This window comes from Pangasianodon hypophthalmus, chromosome 11, assembly GCF_027358585.1.
Source record: "Pangasianodon hypophthalmus isolate fPanHyp1 chromosome 11, fPanHyp1.pri, whole genome shotgun sequence".
In the NCBI taxonomy this organism is placed as follows: Eukaryota; Metazoa; Chordata; class Actinopteri; order Siluriformes; family Pangasiidae; genus Pangasianodon; species Pangasianodon hypophthalmus.
This window is the reverse complement of record NC_069720.1, coordinates 894,198-913,034: the sequence shown is the minus strand read 5'-3', so window position 1 is coordinate 913,034 and position 18,837 is coordinate 894,198. Positions and strand designations below refer to the sequence as shown.

The 18,837-nt window shown below is 41.4% G+C and overlaps 2 protein-coding genes across 2 annotated transcripts in view; both read right to left on the bottom strand.

Moving 5' to 3' along the window:
* dnaaf1 (dynein axonemal assembly factor 1) overlaps positions 1 to 636 on the bottom strand; it is a 14,562-nt gene extending 13,926 nt beyond the window's left edge. Inside the window, exons 1-2 of the mRNA XM_034308551.2 lie at positions 433 to 636; positions 164 to 242 (exon numbers count right to left, since the gene is read on the bottom strand). Of these exons, the coding sequence (XP_034164442.2) occupies positions 164 to 242; positions 433 to 511 (158 nt within the window). The 5' untranslated portion in view covers positions 512 to 636. The remainder of the gene's footprint in view (positions 1 to 163; positions 243 to 432) is intronic.
* Positions 637 to 2,349: 1,713 nt separating this feature from the next.
* The window catches only part of dok4 (docking protein 4), a 41,791-nt gene continuing 25,303 nt past the window's right edge, over positions 2,350 to 18,837 (bottom strand). Inside the window, exons 2-9 of the mRNA XM_026930339.3 lie at positions 18,454 to 18,725; positions 10,774 to 10,881; positions 9,876 to 9,990; positions 9,164 to 9,283; positions 8,527 to 8,716; positions 6,436 to 6,574; positions 6,205 to 6,322; positions 2,350 to 4,698 (exon numbers count right to left, since the gene is read on the bottom strand). Of these exons, the coding sequence (XP_026786140.1) occupies positions 4,610 to 4,698; positions 6,205 to 6,322; positions 6,436 to 6,574; positions 8,527 to 8,716; positions 9,164 to 9,283; positions 9,876 to 9,990; positions 10,774 to 10,881; positions 18,454 to 18,519 (945 nt within the window). The 5' untranslated portion in view covers positions 18,520 to 18,725 and the 3' untranslated portion in view covers positions 2,350 to 4,609. The remainder of the gene's footprint in view (positions 4,699 to 6,204; positions 6,323 to 6,435; positions 6,575 to 8,526; positions 8,717 to 9,163; positions 9,284 to 9,875; positions 9,991 to 10,773; positions 10,882 to 18,453; positions 18,726 to 18,837) is intronic.

Sequence of the window (18,837 nt, the reverse complement as noted above, 5' to 3'; positions counted from 1 at the left end):
TTGTTCTTATCATTTTTATCATGTATATTTTTAATGAGTTTCTTTAAGAAAAAAACTGGGTTACTGAAACTGAAACAGATCCTGATCTGAGACAAACTTTCCTGTCAGAATTATATTTATATTTATATTTTTTTACAGAAATAGGATTCAGTGTGGACTTCACCTGGGACCTGATGGTGTTTCAGTCACATTGAGATCTTTGGAGATGTTTTCTGGAACATTCTCAGGTGTCCTCTGAGCTTCTACACACACACACACACACACACACACACACACAATACCACAAACTATTAGCTGTTAATTATTCACAAATGAAACAATTGTTGACAGTTGTGTTTTTTTTTAAACAAATTAGCCGTTAATTTGCCGTTAATTAGCAAGCTAATTTTATCTCCTGAGGTAAATTTAGCTAGCTGCTTTATGCTACTTTACCTTCTGACACATTTCCCGCGTTTTTTTCAGCCTGTTCTCCATCTGCAGAGCTCACTTCTGAACTCAGCTTTGTTTGCATTCTAATTTAGTTGAAATTTAAATAAAAAATCTGACCAGAAATGAAACAGATGCAGTTTTTATTTTTGCTAGCCGCTGTTGCTAACAGTAGACGAGTATCCTGTTTCCATGGATACCACTAACGCAACCCCCCCCCCCCCCCCAATCCCCCCCCCCCCCCCCCCCCACCATATGCGCATGCGCAGTGAGCCTGTGACTGAGTGAATGATGCAGCGTTCAAGTGCTGTGGAGATTTGTAGTAAATAAATGTTCACGACAATTTTAGCACATGATTATTAGTGTTTATAAAATATTTCTGAAATAATTCTGAGTTTCAGTCTTGTGGCTGAGCTTTACTCTTTCATCGTACTGCAGAAAAGGAAGGTTTCAGTATTCAACAGTACAAAACTATTAAAACTAATAAAACTATTAAAGAAATATTACTATCTTTCCTAATTTGTACATTAAACTTTTTAACCTTCTAACAGTTAGAACAATAAAACATGTCATAAAGCATTTATAATGTATTATTAGTTCATGTGAACATAAATGACTTTAAAAGAAAATAAATATCATGCGTTAATAGACCACAGTGTACAATCTGTCAAATTCAATATTTAAATATTTTTTTAAAATAAACAAATAAGAAGAATATGATCTAAACCTAAGAGTATAGTTTTTAATAAAATTATACAATGTTGAAAAAATGTATAGATATTATTTTTTGTAAAATCGACAAATGTTCACCAAATCAGAAACTACCCTGTTTCTGAGATTATTTATTTATTTATTTATTTAGTTATTTATTTATATTGGACCCGTATTTGCATTTCTAACAGAGGATTGTTTGTTTCTGTCATTTTCATTTCAGGTAAAACCTATAGAGGCGATTTCCTCTCTGTGATTTTATTATAAAAAGTGCAGGGACAGACTAACAACGTAAAAAATATGCCTTATAATATCTTATTTTGTACATAAATGTTTTAATCTCATTTAAGTCTGTAAGTACGGTATTTAGAATGACTATTAAACGCACACATATTTCACCACATATTCATTTTTTCTGCACCAAAGGTGGCTAGGACACTTTCTGAAAAAACACACAGGTAACTAGATGCAGGTCGTGTGACACACGTGGCTCAGAAGAGACCAGGAGCTTTATTCACAAAAGACTAAAAGAAGCAGATTTGTCAGAAATTCTTAAAAACGTGCAGTTTTTTATCTTCAGTGAACACTTTATCCTGGTCAGGATGGAGGTTGGATCTGGGGTATATCCCGGGAACGCCGAGCGTGAGACTGGAACACGTCATGGATGAGACGCCAGTCTAAAACTCGATAACACACACACACACACATTCACATATACACACTTAGGAGCAGTTTAGTCACCCATACACTTACAAGTGTTTTTAGGAAGAGGGAGGAAACCAGAAAACCTGCAAGAAACCGTCACAGAGACGGGAAGAACACACGAAACTCCACACAGACAGTAACTCCAGCTTAGGATCGAACCGGAAAACCTGAGCATGTTCATTTTAATAATAAAGCTCCTAATTATTTTCAGGTCAGCACAGTGCTGATGCTACTATCTTTGTAATGTGTGTGTGTGTGTGTGTGTGTGTGATGACAGCAAGACAGGTAGTGTGACAAATGAAAATATTTACAGCAAGGAGAATTTTTCTCAATTACAAAGTTAACAGGTTAAATCATTTATAAGAAAGCCAACTGAGTGCAAAGGCATGCATACTCGACTCGACAACACACTCTTTTTTATTTTTTACACATTGATTAATTTCTCATAAGTGTTTTTTTTTCCTTTATGGAAAATATCCTCGACAAAAACTGCGCAGGACGCACGAGAAATTTATAACGCAGTCCATCTTCTGGCTTTTATTGTCATCTAACCAGACGTACAAACAATCAAACACACAAAACAGCGTCTGCCTCATTTTGCTGACTGACGTACAGGAATCACTCGATGTGAAATAAATAGTTTTATATACATGTGCCTTGTGGAGTGAAGAAGACAGCTAACACACACACACACACACACACATAAACAGAGAGAGCTCTGAAAATGACAAACATCTGAATTTAGCCCTTTTTTGTTTTACATAAATAATATACATTATGTGCATGTGTGTGTGTGTGTGTGTGTGTGTGTGTGTGTTTGCATGCATGTTTATGGACTCCAGCATTGAATAAGCACTTAAACATTTAGACATAAGGCTGTTCCACACATTTCAGGAACATGAACAGCACAAATCTCCGTGCTGACGAAACTCCTCAAGACCGGAGAATCCGAATCTCACTCGAAAGGAAATATCTGTAAATGTGAGAGTTTGTGGTGAAATGGACGATGGCGAATACAGGGAGGTGTGTAGGAGTAGAAATTAGCATCAGTCACGGATTTTGAGTGAAGAAAACCTCTATGAATGATTCAGGATTGAAATAATCAAATATATGTTTCAAGTCACTAAAACTGACGCTTCCAAAACTGGAGCTTTTTTCACTTTGTGAAATATTAAACATGAGCATAGTGAAATAGTCGACATTTAAAGTTAAACTCCACCCTGAAACATGTTTAGAATGAAATATTTGTGGTGTGTTTAGTGATTCTGATGCTAATGTGTGGGTTGGTGCTGTATTGTTGTTATTGTTGTTATTCCTGTGAGAAATTAGAGGTTGTGTGTCGCTCTGATGTCACAGATGGCGTTGTTATTGTTATTGTTATTGTTATCATTATTGTTATTGTTATTGTTATTGCTTGTGCAGTTACAATGGAGTTTAATAGGAAAAAAAATATCTCAATGATCTCATATATAAGTGATAACGATCAGGGTTCACTGTTAACTCCTAAAAACATTCTTTTCTGACTCGACTCTTTCATTTTCCAGCGACGTTTAACATCATATTAATGAGAAATCCATCGTAGAAGTAGCGAAGACTCAAAGTCCCAGAATGCAATGTAGCTGTATGACACAAAGGCTCGGCTCGTCTAGTTAGTGATGTACGAGGTGATGAGGAAGTGAGAGAGCTGGACAGACTAAAGGACTAAAGCGCCGCTGCATCGCTGTCTTTAAGGCTAAATCTCACTGCACCACTCTCAGCAGGTCGTTGAGCGGCATTGTGGGTAATGTAGGAAAGCGTTAACTAAAGTGAAAGTAGACCAACATGTCAATAAATGTTAATGTGTGAATTTTGGGGATCAGGGCGGAGTTTTACTTTAAGTGTATCCCAAAACCGTTCACGTTGTGCTTGGTAGATTCATGTAAATAAAGAAATCCAATCTTAACCGTAATCCTCGTCATCCCACAAGTTCTGGATCAGTGAATGGATTAGGATGGATCTCACAGCTGTGACCCTCAGAAGATCATTTCCACGGATCTCCTTCAAAAAGTCATCAGCTTCGTTACCGCGTTCCCGAGCAGTCACAGGAAAAACAAGATGCAACGCATTCTAGAGAAGACTGGAAGGTATGAAGGTATGACTTCATCTCGTAATGATGAAAAGAAAAACAAAACACCAGTGAAGGACAGGTGGTGTGTTCCAGAGTTCCTCAAGTGTGTTTTCTCGTGAACGTCTGCCACCTCCTCAGATTATATCTCAGGCAAATCTCACACACAGTTCAAATGGAAGCCTACTCTAGTTCTGCATGTTCTTCTACTCATCCTCGGCAGTAAACGAAACGATCTACTCTAAACGCAGCCCTGCTACTAATCTCAAAACCGTTCCACAGTTAAAGAGGACATGCACCAACGACACACGGACAGAGACAGAGATACTGATCATTGTGCATGTGATAGAGAGAGATACAGTGGCGTTCTAACCCTAAAGCCCCGCCCCCTTTTCTAAGGGTCGTCAAGATGCTATAAACGTGCGCCGCTATTGTTCTGTTGAAAAAAAAAAAAGATTCAATCCAAAAGTTACGTAGTTCACGTTTCACAGTGCGTTCCCTCTCAGGACGTGTCTCCAGACACCGGGACTGACTCGGGCATCGGGGCATCGCGGATCTGCCCCCGGTGCGGGGAAAGCAAACGTGAAGAGGGCAGAGGACGTGTGGAGGAAGGTTCAGGCCTGAAACCTGAAGGTGAGTCCGTGAAGCTCCTCACTGGCCGGGTTAAGTGGAGAAGTGTGCTGGATGTTGGTGGTGCTCTGTGGAGAACAGGTCCGATTCGGCTCCTGACTGAGACGCCGTGAACATCTCACCTACACACACAGACAGCACGGGATTTAGGATCCACGGGTAATGGAATAAACTATTTATAGTAATGTGTGTGTGTGTGTGTGTGTGTGTGTGTGTGTGTGTGTGTGTGGAGGGGTAATTTTACAGCAGTATAAATGACATGCTGGAAGAAATTTGCAACCTGTAGAAGATGGAAGAAAATTGTATTTTTCAGTTGAGTGAAACTACAAAGGCGACTGAAAAAGGCATTTATTTTAAAATGATATGATTACGATGTGTTGCTCATGGGGCCTCTGTCCGTTTTACATCATTAACGCATAAAAGTCTCGATATAAATAAACTTTATTAATAAAATTCTCATCTACAAACAGAGAGATGAGGTCAGTTGATTTCCTTCAACTGATGCTTATTTATGAGAATTAATGTTAAGTGCTGGATGGAACAATCAGAACTGATATTTACATAAATGTAACTAAATACATCTGCATTAATAATTACGTGATTTCACTTACTTTTTTATTTCCAGTTACTTTAATCGTTACTTCAACATCGCTGTTTGTTAATTTAAGTATTGCTGATACGTTGTTACTTCATTGATATTGTTACTTTGTTAATGTCGCTGTTACTTTAGCTGTTACTTTAACATCAGTGTTTGTTACTTTGTTAAGCTTTACTGATATTTTGTTACTTTGTTAACGTCACTGATACTTTGCTACTTTAACTGTTACTTTATTTGTTATTTTGTTAACATCACTGATACTTTGTTACTTTAATTGTTACTTTAACATCGCTATTTGTTGCTTTGTTAACATCGCTGATACTTTGATACTTCACTGATATTTTGTTGCTATGTTAATGTCACTGATACTTTGTTACTTTAATTTCGCTGTTTGTTACTTTGCTAAGCTTAGCTGATAAGTTGTTGCTTTGTTGATATTGTTACTTTGTTAATATCACATATATCATATATTTCGTTACTATGTTTAAGCCACTAATATTTTGTTACTTTAGCTGTTACTTTAACATCGTTGTTTGTTACTTTGTTAACTTCGCTGATACTTCGTTACTTTAATGGTTACTTTAACATCGTTGTTTGTTACTTTGTTAACTTCGCTGATACTTCGTTACTTTAATGGTTACTTTAACGTCGCTGTTTGTTACTTTGTTAACATCGCTGATACTTTGTTACTTCGCTGCTATTTTGTTACTATGTTAATGTCACTGATACTTTGTTACTTTAACATCGCAGATACTTTGCTACTTTGGTTACAGGGCTTACGGTATATTAACTGAAGTTCGTGGCTTGTTAATGTTAAATAATATAATGTTAGTTGAGGAAATCTTTATAGAAAAGACTAATATTCTTGTAATTTGAAATAAAAAGTGAAAAAAGTCTTTTAGCAGTCAGCTTAGATTCATTTCTATAAATATGTACACAAGGTCAAGAAATGTCTGATATCATATTTAGGCTATATCGCCCAGAACAAATGTACAGCCTTCTATATTTCAGTAGAGGTATTTTTTCTTACTGTTGCTGGAGTCCATGGCTCCCTGTGATCCTGTGATGTGGTGCCAGAAGGCACTGCGAGGCAGGATGGCTGTAGGTGTGCAGGGGTACGAGTCTGGGTCTGAGCCTTTGGATAACAGCTACCACACCAGAGCACGAGAACATGTGAGTTTGTATGGAATGTTTGTTTTTTTTTGAGCAGATTTAACAGATAGTGATGCTAAGAAAACACACGTGATCGAACGCTGCTCACCCTGCTGTTCTTCTCCATCTCCATGAGGACCTTCTTGTGCTGCTCGGCGATGGCCAGTGTGGAAGAGTGAACCCTTTGGTAGATCTGCTCACCTTCTCGCGTCTGGAACGTGTACAGACCTTCACCACTGTCACACATTCTAACACACACACACAACATCGAAGAGTGTTCTTAGATCTTAGATTAGCATTGTCGTACTTGTTCTACATGCTAAGAGTTGCTCTACTGTATATTTGCAGCTTACACTTTTCAATCATGCACGTGACAGAAGGAAGTTATCTGGCATTTAATGTTGTTCCTCATTCATCCTCTTTCTGCTCTGCTGTTCGAACTGCTGTTACTGTCATATGATTCACTTTTTTATTACACTGTAACTCACTGTGTCCACTGTCTTGTTTTGGTAGTTTCGTTCTGTCCTGTGCCGTCTGCACACGTTTGCACTGTGCACTTTATGTGAATATATGTAATGTCTTGAGACTCTTCTCTGCTCTGGAGCCTCGGTGGTGGAATGAACTTCCCCTAGATGTCCGAACAGCTGAGTCACTGGCAGTCTCCAAACGACGTCTAAAGACTTACCTTCCTAAAGTACTTAAGTTAGCACTTACAAAAAAAAATTTATCGTCTGAGCGCTTGTCTGTTTCCTCGCTAACAGAGTTTTGGACTGATAGTATTCCTAGTTTGTGACCTAGCGAGCCAGTTCCAGAATGTATTTTTGATAGACTTCAACGCACTATTGTAAATCGCTCTGGATAACGGCGTCTGCCAAATGCCATAAACGTAAATGTCTACTGTAGTTCTGTGTTTTGTTTTATGCAGCGTCTTGGTCCTGGAGGAACGTTGTTTCGCTTCACTGTGTTCTAACTAGCTGTATACGGTTGAAATGACAATAAAGTCACTTGACTTGACTTGAATGCCACATTATTACTACAGAAGGTAATGAGCCTGAAGGACACCAGGGGGCAGCACTCCACTGCACATCATCCCGACTTTTACTCTTTCTTATCTTTGTCCTTTCAGGGGCATCCTGCAGGCGTTACAAATCTTCCTTTATTATTTGATCAAAGTGGCAGGAGGAGATAAGAACGCCACACTCTCCACTGAATTTCCTTTTAATCTATTCATTCAATCTCTTTATGAGGTCCTCAGTTCAATAGAGCTCGGTCAACTCGTACAAATCTGCTGGTCTGGTTCATGCACTTACACTCTGATACAGTGGACAAGATGGAATACAGGATTTTCCTGAAAGAAAATGGACATAAATATGTAGCTAATAAGAAGACGCATGATGATGTGAACTGGACTGGTGGCAGGAAGAAAGCTGTTAAATCTCTCTCTCTCTTTCTCTCTCTCTCTTTTTTTTTTACAGTGGAAGTGAAACTCTCTCTCTCTCTCTCTCTCTTTTACAGTGGAAGTGAAAGAAGGCGTATTTTCATTTCCCTTTAAAAATCTCCAGAGAGTCACAGAGCAGAGTTCTGATGTTTTATGCAACCTGCTGTATTTAAACAAGGAATCAATCATGACAGGGCATGCTGTTACAGGAAAATACAGCAATTTGCCAAAGGTTACAATTTTTACTTATTAAGAAAAATGACATGAAATTTTTAAACAAGTTATTTCCTGTTCTCACTTCTCTCATTATAGCAGCTATAAACAGTCGTTCCCTCACCAGCCTCTTGTTCCGCATTTTACCGAGAAACTGAAAACCGTAAACTCCTGAAGATGTCCGAAAACTTAAAGTTACAGCTTTACCTCTGACTGTTACAAGCACTGACACTGGAGACTCCTTCCATAAATGTTAAATAAACATCTGTTAAAATATTAAACGGAGCGTCTGCTGTACGAGTCCCTGTGAATGAGCCGTTACTATAGAAACGAGAGCATTGATGTATATAAAGCTGTGATTTGCAGCTGCACTACTGTCAGAGCTGCTGTTATAGGAAATTAATCAACACCTTCTGACCAATCACAATCCAGAATTCAACAGCGCTGTGAGATAAAATCCTTTAAAACTTTTTGCTGTACGTCTGAAAGAACCCACCACCTCAGAAGGTTCCTCTTTATATCTCCGTCTCGCTCTCTCGTGGTTCGTACCTGCCGGCCTCGAAGGTGAAGCGGGTGGCGTCCCGGCCGTAGCGGCGCAGCGAGCAGAGCGGCCACGTGACCAGCTTTGTGCGAGGATTATGGATGTCCCATAAGTAGATGTTCTCGTGGGTGATCTGCATCATGCACTCTCCGTAGATGTCCAGGTTGGGACACGGCAGCAGGAACACGTTAAAGCGTTCTGAAAACACCAAAACGAGAACGTGTGTCAAAGGTTCTTCTCTGTATCTGCAGCGTGTGTGTGAGGACCACAGACAAGCATAAAGAACACACACACACACTCCAAACTCTTTATAATGGAAGTGTAGGGTCAGATGTTGACCTTTCTGTATTCATGTCTTCACGCTTTCATGAACACGTCAGTTAAAGGTGTTTGTATGTAAATGAAGCTGTAAAAGTGTCAAATCGCTTCTTTTTATTAGAGAGAAGAATTTGTGAGTTGCATGGCTCTGATGGCGTGTGGATACCAGAAAACCTTCAGGAAAGTGGAAAGTAACCGGAACTACTTTTTACTTTTGGAAAGTTGGATCTCTGAAGTCTGTCTCATCTGAACACCAACACTTCAGGGTTCAAATACTTTCGCCTGGCAGTGTATTCCCATCAGAACTGAAAATAAACCTGGACTGACCCGTGTGCTCGCACTGAACTCCAGCTGCCAGAAGGTCCGGTTCTCCTAAACTGATGTCGTTCAGCCGCGTACCCAAACACTCGATGGTCAGCGTCTTAAACCACTCCTCAGCCTCCAGCTCTGTAGGACAGGATACACACGGAAATCATAAAAAAAATGGATTCGGGAATGTCGCCCTCTCTGGTAGAAAAGTGCTATTGCGAGCTCCTCGTAGAAGAATGTTTCGTAATTCAGAATACTGCAAAACAAGTGAAGTACTGCAGTAAAGCAGAATACTGAGACACTATTTAGTATGTTATGTTACAGTCATTTTGTCAGTAATCTAGCTGGCTAGTTAAAATACAACAAAACTGTCACCTGGTTTCTCTGGGTATTTGATTTTCGATCTGTTTTTTTTGCTAACCCAGCCTCCATCGGCTCTGCGTGAAGCTGGATTAATTTCTCAATTAGTTGTGAAGATGTAGGATGGATCTAGGCTGCCGTATGGTGTGTGTGTGTGTGTGTGTGTGTGAGAAACTCTCTAATTTGAGCCCAGCGGCTCTGACTGTGAGTTACTGTTACAGGATTGTCAGAGCGACTCACAGCAGCTCAGGAGCTTCACATTATACAGAACTGAGATGGATAATTCAACTAAAAAAAGAGCCCAAGTGAAGTGTGTGTGTGTGTGTGTGGATGTGTTTAGTCATAATACTCATACTCCCAGATGTTTTACCTGACTCGCAGGTGAACGTGCGGGACGTGTCGTCAGTGAAGACGATGGCCACGGCCTGGCGCTTGGTGTCACGCGGCAGTCTCGTCACGTTTTTAACGTTACTGATCTCTGTCACCTGTGGACATTTAGCACATGCCAGATGTTTTCAGTCTGTGTAACAGATCTCCCCGTTTCCTCAGCGTTTAATCTCAGCTGGATGCTCTATTTTTGTATCTAAAAGCTGCTGCTGTAATCATAAAGACCATGTTCAGGACATTTATTCACAATCTGCTCCCACTGAACATCCTGTAAACACACTCCGGACTGTTTGTCTTTACTCTTTCCGTTCCCTTCTGAGTCTTGTTCCTCTCAAGGTTTCTTCTTCGTGTTGTCTCAGGGAGTTTTTTCTCACTACTCTCTTCTCTGGCTTGTTTATTAGGGATCTAAATCTACTACATCCGGATTTCTGCAACACAAATGTCCCACTATTGATCAAGGTTATGTCTCCTTGCTTGTGTTTTGCTCGATCTCAGTGATACAACAGATCGTAATATTCTTCTCTACAGACCAGAAAATGTTGTTGCAGTTAGAGGAACATCTCTTTCTTGGCTCAGGTCTTATCGAAAACAGTTTTTAAATGTATGCACTTCTTTTTGAACTGAAGCTCCTATCTACTCTGGGTTAAAAATTTATCAGCTTTACACATTTTTCTCTGGTTGTTGCAGATGTTGGCTGTATTTTCTGAACTTAATCCAAAGTGAAAGCAGAAATAGACGCTTTTTTAAAGATCATTTTTGCCATTTTCCTACACGCCCCTGCATCCTGCGCTCAAATCCAATCCACGTTTTTAAACACAGATCGAGATTTCTGTTCACTTTCTGGCGTCGGACATCAGGAATGTTTTGTGATCGTGGTTTACCTTCGGACAGGCTCGGATGTAGGCGGATTTCTCATCGGGATACTTTTCCAACCGGCGCGGCCCTTTGCTGGAGGACTTCTTAAACACGAGCCAGCAGCGCCGATAGATCTGAAACACACACACACACACACACATGGTGAACACGCCTGCTTTATGTTTATCATTGTGGATTACATACTGCAGTGTTCATGAGCCACTGATGTATGATGAAGACATGATGAAGACTGAACATCATTTTCTCACTAGTTAACACTTTCCTTCAGATCTAATGATGAAGATTTAGTTTTATTTTCAGCAAAGATCTTCTTCACACCTCACTAACACAAGAGATATTTATAATTTCAGCAATATCACACTGTACGAATCCTAACAACTTGGTGACGTTAGATGTAAAGATGCATGGATATTAATGCTCAGAAAATCAGTGCACTGACTGAATACCTCTAAAATAAAGAGCTACTAACAAATCAAAGAGTCATTTATCGAGACAGAAACATGGAAAAATCTACTGAAGAAGTGAGAGACGGCAATAAGTTCAGTGTTAAACAGAAATAATATACAGTAACTTTCAGTTTGGGGGAAGCTGAAATATAGTTTACCTTCACAGTGATCGAGTTACAGACACACACACACACACACACACGTGTTTATAGGGCGCACACACAATCTGCACACACACCTGACTATGCAGAAAAACATCAGCACCCTGCATGAGAAAATGCTGCTTCGCTGCAGTTTAGAGACCAACTGAGGTTTTAACGCAGAGCTACTCAGAGTTTGTAGCTTTAAAAATGGCCACGAGATCCAAATAATCAGAGCCTCACAGGAGCAGCTGAAAAAACTGCCTCTGATGTCCTTCAACATCCAACCTACAGTTACCACGGTAACCTCATACTGAGGACACACACACACACACACACACACACACACATATCAGCCTAGAACAATATTGTCTCCTGTGTGCCGTTTCCTCTAATAAAATTCTTCCGCAGGACTAAAAATAAGTTTATGAACTTTTCATTACTGCTGAGAAGGCAAATGTGCAAACAGGCGAACTGATACAGAGTTTTAGACATCATATCATAATTCTGGAGTGATATGACATCTGTCTCAATCAGACAAATACATAATACACACACACACACACACACACGGCGCAGTGCAGATTAAAACGTTTATGGTTAAAGCCGTGTTCGTTTGGTGCCTCGAGGCAAAAACAAGCTCCTGGAATAACATCTGAAATGATTTTCCCTCTACTTAAACGAGCTAAAGTGATCTTTCTTGTTACTGATTGTTAGCTTTGACTTAATAAATCATTAAAAACATTTTATTTAAAAAAAAAAAAAAAATCAGCATCAGTCTTGAATCGTGACAACTCGGGACTGAAACATTAAAAATCCCGGTGTGGTGTAAATCCCTTGAGTCGAGTTTTATAACAACGGCGAAGTGGAAAGTTCAGGAAATGTTGTTTACAGAATGAGCAGGAGATGGATTTCATGTTTGCATAATTTTGTCCCTGGAGGTTCAACTAATCCTCAAGTGAGTGTGTGTGTGTGTGTGAGAGAGAGAGAGAGAGAGAGAGAGAGAGAGACAGCAAAAGCAACAGACAGAGAAGGAGACAGACAGGGGCAAAGAGGGCAGAGAGAGCAAAGGAAAAGAGACATAGAGAAAGATGGACAGACAGAGAGAGAGAGAGGCAGAGAGAGAAAGAAAGACAGAGACACAGAGAGCACAGAGATAATCAGAGAAACAGACAGCGAGAGATACACCCACATGGAGAGAGAGAGAGAGAGAGAGAGAGAGAGAGAGAGAGAGAGACAGACAGAGAGAATGGCACAGAGAGAGCCACACAAGAAGACAGACATAGAGAGAGAGAGAGAGAGAGAGACAGAGACAGAGACAGAGAGACAGACAAAGAGGTCAAGACAAGATGCAGAGAGACAGATTCAGAGACAGAGAGAGAGATTTACAGGCAGACAGAGAGAGAGAGAGAGAGAGAGGAAGAGAAAAATACAGACAAAGGAGAGACAGACAGGGAGAAAGAAAGAGACAGACAGTGAGAGAGAGAGCAACACACACACACAGCAAAAACCAGAGAAAGACAGACAGGCGTTGGGAGATACAGATAGTCAGATAGTCAGACAGAGAGAGAGAGAGAGAGAGAGAGAGAGAGGACATTAGCTAGCATGTTCTGTGTGACTCCCGACTCTGTGTGACTTCATCGTGTCGTACTGCAGCGATTAAAACACAAACAGCGCAGTTTCAGTCGTGTTCGTCTCCTCTCCACACACTGCAGAGCTCTGTCCTTATTCACGTCTCTCAAAACGCAGCTTGTTACGCATGTTACCGAGAAACCGCAAAGAAGCGTAAACTCCTCTGTCTTGAAGATGTTGGAAAACTTAAAGTTACAGCTTTACCTCTGACTGATACAAAGCGCTGACACTGGAGACTCCTTCCAATGTTACATAAACATCTCCTTACAGAAAACGTCAGCATATCAGTTATCGATTACACACGTGTTTAACACACGGGTTTTAATCCGTTTATTATCAGTGGAGCTTCCGCTGTACACGTCCCTGTGAAGGAGCTGTTACTATAGAAACGATAACGTATAAGAACGACACATTAATATAAACCTGAGACTCCTACTGAGGAACGCAGCAGACTCACGGCTGCTCAGGTTTTTTAATCAATGCGCTGCATGCTTTGTCATCTTGATTTGTTTTAGGAAACAGGATTAAGCTTAAACCTGTCTTCCCACAAAGCCGCAGGAATCAATTAACAACCATCAGGACTAAATTTAAAACGTCTCAGATACACAATTTTATCTGTAGTATAAAATTCCTTCTCCACAATGATCCCGGACATCACCATCCCGAGGAATTATAGGTACAGATTAAAACTGAACTAAAAAAAAAAAAAACACGCTCACCACTAATGTTCAGCTGGGATTAGAATAGAACGTCAAATTGTGTGTCACTTCCAAAAAAGCAGCGGCGCAGCGAGAGAAGAGCGGCTGTGGAGTAATTACGGCCTCAGAGCAGCGCAGACGAGTGGAAAGACACAACAGCTCTCAGCACAGCCACAGAATTCTGATTAGAGTGGAGCTTTGTGTCTGTAGAGCTTTTTGTGAGTGAGACAGAAAGAGAGACAAACTGAGGGGCTGGGGAGAGAGAGACAAAGACAGATAGATAGATAGATAGATAGATAGATAGATAGATAGATAGACATAGGGGCTGGGGGAGAGAGAGTCAGAGAGATAGATAGATAGAAAGATAGATAGATAGATAGATAGATAGATAGATAGATAGATAGATAGATAGATAGATAGAGGAGCTGGGGAGAGAGAGAGACAAAAATAGATAGATAGATAGATAGATAGATAGATAGATAGATAGATAGATAGATAGAGGAGCTGGGGAGAGAGAGACAAAAATAGATAGATAGATAGATAGATAGATAGATAGATAGATAGATAGATAGATAGATGGGGGAAGTGGGAGGGAGGGAGAGACAGACAGACAGAGACACAGTGAGGTGGAATAGGGAAGACAGACAGTCAGACAGGGGGACTGAGGTAGGAAGAGACAGAGAGACATACAGACAGACGGGAACAGGGGGAGGGACAGACAGACAGAGAGACAGACAGGGATTGTTGTAGAGAGAGAGAGAGAGAGAGAGAGAGACAGCGCAACATACAGACAGACAGAGACACAGATGGGGAACAGTGGGAGTGAGAGAGAGAGAGAGAGAGAGACAGACATACAGGGGAATTGATGTAGGAAGAGAGACAGAGCGACATGCAGACAGACAGGCGGGGAGCAGAGAGAGATAGACAGATAGACAGAAAAATGGAACTAGATAGATAGATAGATAGACAGGTAGACAGGGGGACAGTCAGACAGACAGATAAACAGTCAGACATATTGACAGATGAGAGACTGAGAGAGGGAGAGAAACAGAGGCATTCAGACAGACGAAGAGAGAGACAGTCAGACAAATAGATAGAAAGACAGGGAGAGAGCGAATAGGTGTGAGTGTGTGTGTGTCTAACTAACTCCTAACATCTAACTCCACCATGAGCCGTCACTGCTGGGACAGAAAGCAGTGTGGATCATGAGCCTGCAGGTGGCGCTGTTGTGCTCGGCTCCACAAAAATCCAAACTAATCCGCTTTAAAACGTACGTTGGTCACAAACCCGGATACACACCCGAGGAGGAACGCTAACTCTAACATCACGGGCCATGAAGCTCAGAAAACATCAACAACTGTTTCAGTAACTTTCACTACAGCTAAAATAACACTCACTCCCTCTCTTTCAGGAAGCACTTTATCCCCATCAGGAGATTATCCCGGGAATACCGGGTGCGAGGCGGGAATACACCGGCCCAGCATCGCAGGCCACCATGCACACACAAACACAGACTCACACACTCATTCACACCTGCTGGTAATTTATCTCAGCCAATCCAATTACTGCTGTGTGTTTCAGAGGTGGGAGGAAACCGGAGAACCCGGAGGAAACCCACATGGACATGGGAAGAACATGCGCAAAAATTCCAGAGAGAGGAGCCAGGAACATGAGCTCAGGATTGAACTGAAGCCAAGACCCTGGAGCTGTGACCTGGCACGCTGCCACCGTGATCAGGATAAAGCGCTTACCGAGGACGAGGAAATGAACGAATGAATGAACGAGACGAGTCAGTGGTTGTGTACGGATTCGCTCTCTCCGAGTTTCACACGGCTTTGTGTCTGAAATCCATGCAAACACCTCCACACTCCATGCGCTGGTGCTGCGCCAGAGGAAATGCAGCGAGCGGGATGTAAATAGCATTAACGCCGCATACGCAGGAGATGTGTGATATTACACTCGGATTACGTGCAGGATGATAATATTATACAGCCGAAAGAAAATCCACTTACAGTAAGAGGAGCCATTCGTTAAACAATGAGCGAGAGACAACAGCATCCTGTTTACACACACACACACAAGCACACACACACACACACACACACACACTCACACACACACACTCACACACACACTCACACTCACACACACACTCAGAGGGTGACAAAGAGAAGGAGAGAATAAAAGACAAACAGGAGGGAGGGAAAAAAGTGTGTGCGTGTGTGTGTGTGTGTGCGTGTGTGTGTGTGTGTGTGTGTGTGCGTGTGTGTGTGCGCGCAAACACAAGCTCTCAGGTAATCTGCCTCTGCTGCTCCCACAGGGGAGTCATGTGTCACACTGTCCTGCTACCCACAATCCCGCTGACTAAACACATCAGTGCTCAGCCTTATGCATGGAAATCATGTCACACACACACACACACACACATACACGCACACACACACACACACACATACACGCACACACACACACACACAGAGGAAGAGTGTGTTGCTCTGACAGCAGGGCTGTTGAGATTTCAGGAATCGGCTCGCTTCATCAGATTCCCTTTGTTTCGTCACGGTTGCTTCTCTATGTAACCAAGGTTACTATGGTTCATCTGTCATCACTACACACACACACACACACACACACACACGCAAACAAACACACACACGCACACACACACAACCACGACCACATCCATGTCACTGAAAAGAGCCAGGATCCACATCATATCTGCTCAGGTGATGCTCCTGTGGATGGATGGTGAAGAGGGGTGCCGATACTTTGTGTGGCGCCGCATCCACAACAGCAGCGAGCATTTCTCTCAGAGGTGCAATGTAACTCTGTAATGAGGTCTCGGAGCTAAAACGGAGGTTAATCGCGGGCTCTATAGCCATTTAACCTCCTGCTCCTCGTCACAAAGCGATCTGCGGTGATAAAAAGCAGCTCTGTTTATAGAAAACGCTGGAAGACTCGAGACGACACTGTGACCCGCCATAAAGAACAATTGGGATTCCGTGTCAGTGCCGTGTGTCCAAATGGCTGCGATTTCATTCCAAAGGAAAAAGTATTAACCTGTAGGTGAGTCATAAATCTTCTGATTAAACGTTGCTTCAAAGGAGGAAATTAACGCTCAGCGTGACCTTTTCACTTCCATATTCTCACCGTCTGCAAACAAAACATCTGCCACGACGCCATCGATTATTAAGATGAATATGTTTTTGTGGAAATTTTGTGCTTTCAGTTTAAAGATGAGTCTGTTTCTCATTACAGAGCTGAAGCGCCACTTAATCACACTCAAGATAAAATGCGTTACTCGAAAAATGAAAGTACAGGAAATTAGCCATGATCATATTTTACATAAGTAATAAACACTATGTGTGTGTGTGTGTGTGTGTGTGAGTGTGTGTGAGTGTGTTACAGAAAAATACTGAGTGACAGGGTGGTGTGATGAAGTGGAGTTACTGTTACTACCTCAAAGATTATTCTCCTATAACAGCATGTCCCCAAGTGTTTTATTCCTCTTACACCACAACAATTTACCATATTACACTTTTTTATTTATAAAGAATGTGCGTTATACTTTTATCCATTTACAGTTACATTTAATGTTGTGGAAACAAGTTAGTTCCTGTTGTCGCTTACGTTACAGCAGCTATAAACACTTGTTCCCTCACCAGCCTCTTTATTCTCTCTCTTCAAGTTAATAAGACAAAAAAATCGCAGCTTGTTCCGCATGTTACTGAGAAACCGCAAAGAAGAAGCGTAAACTCCTCTGTCCTGAAGATGTCGGAAAACTTAAAGTTACAGCTTTACCTCTGACTGTTACAAAGCTCTGACACTGGAGACTCCTTCCATCAATTTTACACAAACATCTCCCCACAGTTCAACGGTTACAAACATTTTTTATTATTAGTGGATATTACAAGTCCCTATGAATGAGCTGTTGCTATAGAAACGATAACGTATTAGAACGAGGGCATTAATATAAACCTGTGATTTGCGGCTGCACTACTGTCAGAGCTGCTTTTACAGAAACTTATAGAACAGTTCTTTCCGGTCCACTAATCTGATTGGACGTGCGGCGTTCCAGGAGTGTTTATATTTAGTATAACCGCACCGGGACGTTTCACTGCGTGTATCACTCCATGTCTAGGAAGAGTCCTACTGAAGCGGTTACTACAGTTAGCGACATCATCAGCGGACACGGAAAACGATATGCTTTTCATGAATATAACGTCTGACTTAAATTATCAAAGCTTGTCATATGATGATAAAAAGGAAGAAGTGAAGCCAGTTTCAGCAGATGCACCTTTAACGGGAATGTACAAATTATTGTGAGCTAGCGAGATATCTGACAGGCTATCAGTGAGCGTGGGTTCTTCAGGATCTATTTGCATTTACGGAGGAAAACTAAACAAATTATTTGGCCATATGGTGTCTGAAATATCACTTAATTTATTATTTATAAAACTGCTGTATGAAGGCAATATCGTACTTGCAATCAATACACTCTTTCTCGTGCGATATTGCTTAATTAATCAACATTGCTCAATTATTTCAACGTAGCAAAGCGTCACATAGAGAACAGAACATCGCTGAACCGTCATACATTTGCACAAGATGTGTACAAACGTCTTCTTTCCACGCTCTTAAGTTTACAACCAGAGCCACAGAGAAGTTACAAAGCTAACTTCACTTCCAGGTGGCCACAAAGAAACTGTCCTAAAAATTTGAAAAAAAATCAATCAATCAATTCATCAATGCATTTCCCGTCCACTCACCCCCAGCTTCCTGCTCCGCATCCGGACGTAGCCCTGCTTGACGATGTCGTTGAAGTTGGAGGCCATGTCTGAGGCACCTGGGAGCTGCTGGAGCCGATGGATGCTGGCATCCAGCCTCTTCTGTTCTGACCGAACGCCTCCTTCCAGTCTTTCACTTCTTCTTCTTCTTCTTCTTGCTTGGCTCTTCACTCGCTTCTCGCTCTCTCAGACGTGTGAGACGAAGCCGTCAGTTCAGCCGAGCTTCCGAGTCTCTCATCGCTCCAGCATGATCTCTGCAAAAAGAACAGCAGAGGGGAAAAAAAGCAGGACATGTATTATTGATGCTCGATCGGTGGAGAACGGAGGTGGCCTGAGCTGTGCAGGCACGCAACATTACCATAGATT